Genomic DNA, 6,164 nt, shown 5'->3' with positions numbered 1-6,164 from the left:
GGGGAACGGGGATGACCAGCTGAGCTAGATACCCGTTTTTGTTATTATTATTATTATTTTATTAATTATTTTTTATTTACACATATTATTATTATTATTATTATTATTATGTCACAAATTACATTGTAATTATCAAAAGAATCAAGGTACAAAATCGATGGAGGGAAACCTAGCAACAAGTTGGGCCCCATACACCTTTTTGAATAGCCATTCCCAACCTATGAAATAAAAAGTAACCGGTATCACAATTGGCGTTGTTGTTAGCAATACAATTCTTTAATCTATTCACGAAAGCCACCAAATCATCACCTAGTTCTCCTAAGGTATTATTATTTTTATTTTTATTTTTATTTTTAGTTATTATTATTATTATTATTATTATTATTATTATTATTTGAATGAGCCACTCAGGGCATTTTATTAGCAAGACGACAATGTGTATATTACAAGTCAGTAGAAGGCAACCGAGCAACAAGCTGGGCGCCAACACCTTTTTGAATAATAATACCTATCCTATGGAACAAAGAACTGCCTATTTTGTAATTAGCATCGTGACTGACTAGGCAGTAAATCAATATCGAAATCAACATTACAAGGGATGGTGGGCAACCTAGCAACAAGCTGGGCACCGACATCTTTTTGAATAACGATCCCTAACCTATGAAAAAGAGAATTGTCCATCTTGAAATTGGCATCATGTCGTGCCATGCAATTCCTTATTCTCTTCAAAAAAAAATTACAAAATCCGTACCAAGCTCACCAAAAGTGGAAAAGGCCAATACACCAAAGCCATAACCGAGTGAAGTGCAAACATCCAAGTATTTATTATTCTTGCGGGTGACAGCTGCAGAAATGGCATGACCTGGTATGAAGCTGCGAGTTCTAGCACTAGTGAATGGAGAGACTCCTGTGACATCAATACAAAATCCCTGCCATCTTCCCAATTATAAGCCATGATATCCGCAGGTCGAAGATCCTTGCCGTTGTTGACACCCAAAGAGACCTCTTTTCTAGCTACAACACCGGCCCTATAACACATATCTGCCAAGATATCTTTCACTAGATCATGTCTGAATTTAAGCCCGACCTCACTAGTGAAATGGATGGCATGATCACCAAAGATATCCATAAGCTTGCCACAACAGGAACACTTGCTGCCTTCATCAAAAAGGGGTATGGCCAAGCGGTACCGCAACACCGAGCTAAACTGCCTAGGCCCAACAGCCTGATTAAGGCCGGTTATCGGGATTGCCTTAAGGAAGTCCATGGCACGGTCAGACCTATTGCATTGACAAATATCAACCTCTCATGAAGATAAAGTGTAACTAGAGGGTACCTTTTTCCCGAACTGCACCAAAATAGATAGCCGCCAAAGACTTCATGTATTGGGGGCGGTATCGTTAATGTTGAAATCCGGGGAGGAAATACCACAAGCTTGCTTAAAACACTGTAAGGTGCTGTGAAACCCAGGACATAGGTCCGTTGTTGTAGGCGTCTTCAAAATAGAATGCTGCAAATGTCGGGTTTGTACCTGAGATGCAAGGTAGCAGTACTTCATAGTATCTGACATAGTGAGTACACCAAGGCCCTCATCCTTAATGGGAAGTGTAGCTAGTCGCTTCTGGACTAAGCCAAAACCAGCGCCATCTCCGACCACAAGACGACGGAGATATTGCATGAGATAAACCATCAAAGCGTTCAGCAACAGGTGATAACTCCTTGGGGAAGGTGGTGCGCAGAGAAAAATACAACCTCGATACCCCAGTACAACTACGTAAAAGTAAGAGTTCACATTGAGGATCATGCAGCTCTTGAATCTTGTCCATAATTTATTATTTCATTTATTTATTTATATACTTTTTTTTATATAAAGAAACTTATTATTGAGATGAAAGATCAAGGTTACAAGAAATGGTGGGCAGCCTAGCAACAAGCTGAGCGCCAACACCTTTTTGGATTGCCACTCCTACTCTATGAAATAAAAATCTTTTGATGCCACAATTTGCATCATTGTTCATAAGACAATTCTTGAGTCGCTTCAAAAACACTATTGTATCTTCACTTAACTCACTCAAAGTGGTGAAGGCTAAAACACCAAAGTTGTATTGTGATAAAGTAGGAGTTGAACAGCGTACTATTATGATAAAAATAATTACAAGAAACTAGTTGGAAAGCTGAACTCCAACAGTGTACTACTACATCAGTTAAACAGGTTGTCGTGCTACATCAGTTGGGGAACGAGGATGACCAGCTGAGCTAGGTACCCTTTTTATTATTATTATTATTATTGGCAGCCTAGCGACAATCTGGGATCCAACTCCTCTCTGGATAATAATACCTTGTCTATGGAAGAGTAAACTTCCAACTTTGTAGTTCACAACGTGACTAGCAAGGCGGTTGCCCAACCTCTTTAGAAAAACAATAAAGTCACCACTCAACTCTCCTAAAGTAGTGAAAGCCAAGACACCGAAACCACAACCATTACTAATGCACTTGTCAAGATATTTATTATTTTTGAGTGTGACATCAGCGGTAATGGCTTGTCCAGGGGTGAACAGTCGAGTACGTGCACTAGTGAAAGGTGAGACTCCTGTTACGTCAAAGCACACATCCTTCCCATCCTCCCAGCTGTGTACTAAGATATTTTCCGGCTTAAGATTATTGTCATTGTCAGAAAGAAATCCCAATGAAACCTCTTCCTGGGCAGGAATAGCAGTCTTGTAGCATATCTCCGAGGTCAAATCTCTTACCATATCATGTTTGTATTTAGGTCCTTATTATTATTATTATTATTTTTATTTTATTTTTTAAACTTATAATTTTGACAAAGAGTATTACATTAACTAGTTGGAAGCCTAACAAGTTAGGCTCCAACAACATACTACTACATGAATTGAACAGGTTGCCGTGCTAACCTACCAGCGAGCCTCATGGGTAACCTAGCCAAGGGAGCCGAAGCGGGAGGGGGGGATGAGATTGTGTCATAAGGGGAGCAAGCTAACTCTACCGTCCATGTTAATTCCTGCAATATTACGTCATTGGGGGCTCGAACCTGGGACCTCCTGGAGCGCATGAAACTTTGGAGAACGGGGATGACCAGCTGAGCTAGGGGCCATGTTATTATTATTATTATTATTATTATTATTATTATTTTATTTTATTATTATTATTATTCAATATCAAAATCAACATTACAAGGAATGGTGGGCAACCTAGCAACAAGCTGGGAGCCAACACCTTTTTGAATAACGATCCCTAACCGATGAAAAAGAGAATTGCACATTTTGAAATTGGCATCATGTCGTACCATACAATTCCTAATTCGCTTCAGAAAAACAAAAAAATCCGTACCAAGCTCACCAAAGGTGGAAAAGGCCAGCACCCCAAAGCCATACCCGAGTGAAGAGCAGACGTCCAAATATTTATTATTCTTGCGAGTGACAGCCGCTGAAATGGCATGACCCGGAGCGGAGCCGCGGGTTCTAGCACTAGTGAAAGGGGAAACACCGGTGACATCAAGACACACATCTCTACCATCTTCCCAATTATAAGCCATAATATCTGCAGGTCGAAGATCCTTGCCATTGATGACACCCACGGAAACCTCTTTCCTGACTACCACACCAGCTCTAAAGCACATATCAGCCAAGATGTCTTTCACCAGATCATGTCTGAATTTAAGCCCAACTTCACTAGCACAGTGGATGGCATGATCGCCGAAGATATCCATGGGCTTGCCACAACAAGAGCATTTGCTGCCTTCATCAAAAAGGGGTATGCCTAGACGATACTGCAATACCGAGCTAAACTGTCTAGGCCCAACAGCCTGATCAAGGTCGGGTATAGGTATAGCTTTAAGGAAGTCCATGGCATGGTCTCGCCTATTTCACTTCCAAACAGCAAACTCACGAGGAGATGGAGCAAAGCTGGAAGGAACATGGTCCCGAACTGCGCCAAAATAGATAGCCGCCAGAGACTTCATGTATTGGGGGGCGGTATCGTTGATGTTGAAGTTCGGGGATGAAATCCTACAGGCTTGCTCGAAATGCAGCAAAGCATTGAGAAAACCAGGGCAAAGGTCTGATGTTGCAGGGGTCTTCAGAATAGAGAGCTGTAGATGTCGCGTCTGTAGTTGAGAAGCTAGGAAGCAATAATGCATGGTATCGTCCATTGTGAGCACCCCAAGCCCCCCCCCCCCCCCCCCCCTCTCTTTGATCGGCAGTGTGTCCAGACGCTGTTGGACCTTACCAAAACCAGCATTATCCCCCACAACGAGACGCCGGAGATACTGCATGAGGTAACTGTCAAAACGCTCTGCAGCAGGCAACAAGGCCATCGGACAGGTAGTGCAAAGAGCAAAAAACAGTCTCGATAACCCAGTGCAACTACGAAGGAGTAGGAGTTCGCATTGAGGGTCACACAGCATTTGAATCTTGTCCATAAGTTGAATAGTTTTGTCAACTCTATGAGCCACAGTGCGGCAGCAAAAGCTTGGGTCTAAACTAACAGGGCCACCAAGCAGCTTCACCCCATCTGTATCCTTGCCAGTATTAACCGGAAAAGCAGACTCCCTCCTCGGATCAAAAGAGGGCCAGAACAATTCTGTCTTGGCAATGTTTAAATGCAACCCGTAGCTTGGACCAACATCCTGCAGAATCTTGAAGGCCTGGTAAACCTCCAACGTATCACCAGCTATGGTGCCATCATCCAGGTACCAGGCGTTAAAATCAAGAGTGCAATTGGACGCAATCTTCTCAATGAGTGGATGCAAAGCTAGTGCGAATAATAGGGGACCAAGAGGGTCTCCCTGCTGCACCCCCTGTGTTGAGGAGAGGATATGGTCCCGGTAATATAACCTGGCAGGCTTCATGTAGCAGAATTCAACCCAATATGCAATACTAGGACAGCGAGCACGTACCTCCCTTATGATGGTAGACCGATCAACGAGATTAAAGGCGTTGGTGAATTCGATCAGCAGCATTGTTTTGGAGGTATCAGAACCACAAAGCTCGATCAGTCTGTTGGCTGAATGCAGAATCCCTTCGCCTCCACACAGAATACCAACCCCGTATTGAAAATTTCCCAGGTAGGGGTTCATACTTTTACAAACGGAATTGGCAGCCAATTTAGAGCAGAGCCTGCGCCATATTGTACCCACAGCAATGGGTCTCAAACCACCTCCTGGTTTGAGCAGGGGCGTCAAAGGCGCGCTGTAAACAAACTCACCGAGAATTGAAGGACATTTACCTGCAAGCCAAAGATTCAAAACTCCAGTAATCGACTGCAGCAGGTCATCCTCAATAGCTGCGCTAGCACCACTCATAGCATCCAATAAATGATGTGCTCTGAGGCCATCTCTACCACAAGATGTCCCTTTTGGGAAACTCTTAAGAGCCAAAAGGACATCACTAGCCCCCATGGAGATAGCAGGTGCAGAAATGGCTTCTGTTGGAATGACAGGCTAAAGGGTGTTTCTGCTGGAGTTCGTAAAGAGTGTCTGGGGTTGGAGGAGCAACACCACTGGATGAGAGAATACGAATAGCAGCGGTATAGTGACCGTAACTCAACTTCTTTCTGCAGGCTACCAAATTTTTGCTGGACTTCTTTTTGCTGGCCACACGCTGCTTAGGAGGCTGTTTAGTCAGGTCTAGCAACTTTTGAACAAGGCTGTAACACCCAGAAGGCTCCTTCCAAGTCAACAGAGCGGAGTTGATCGCAGCTGCCTGTAATTTCCTCCTGTTACCAGATCGTTCCTCACTCGAGCTTTTAGGTTCATACAGATTAAGGGTGCAAATCAGCAAAAGGAGCAGACGTAACCAGACCACAAGGTTTGTGGGATTTGCGATAACAAAATCTAAAGCAGATTTCAATGTACGAGAGAAGTGAAGCCTGCAGTGCGGTGGAATACTTACCGTAGTAGTAATCTGGCGCTGCAACATTTGATTGAGTAACTCAACTGTTATCCCGGCTTCTTCCTCACAACCTGAGACATTGGGTGCGTCAACTACGGCCGTAGGCACAACCAGAGGTTTCTCTACACCATGTATTAGGAAATCTACACCAACTCCATTAAACGGCCCTGGTATAACATCTATAGCATGAGATTTGGATTTGCAAGGCATCTTCCAAGTATGGGTAGTCATGCATTTGGTGCAAAGCCAGCA

General features: G+C 43.4%; 1 protein-coding gene across 1 annotated transcript; it reads right to left on the bottom strand.

Annotated features, from left to right (window-relative positions):
* Positions 1–3,886: 3,886 nt before the first annotated feature.
* LOC113312957 lies at positions 3,887–5,323 on the bottom strand. Its single transcript, XM_026561689.1, has one exon. The coding sequence runs from the start codon at positions 5,321–5,323 to the stop codon at positions 3,887–3,889; it is 1,437 nt and encodes a 478-aa protein (XP_026417474.1).
* Positions 5,324–6,164: the final 841 nt, after the last annotated feature.

This window comes from Papaver somniferum, chromosome 9 (genome assembly GCF_003573695.1).
Source record: "Papaver somniferum cultivar HN1 chromosome 9, ASM357369v1, whole genome shotgun sequence".
Taxonomy (NCBI): Eukaryota; Viridiplantae; Streptophyta; class Magnoliopsida; order Ranunculales; family Papaveraceae; genus Papaver; species Papaver somniferum.
The sequence above is the reverse complement of the archived record's forward strand: the minus strand, read 5'-3'. Positions and strand labels throughout refer to the sequence as shown.

Excerpts from the sequence above, each read along its gene's own strand:
- LOC113312957 (XM_026561689.1), bottom strand. The coding sequence starts at position 5,323 with ATGAGTGGTGCTAGCGCAGCTATTGAGGATGACCTGCTGCAGTCGATT.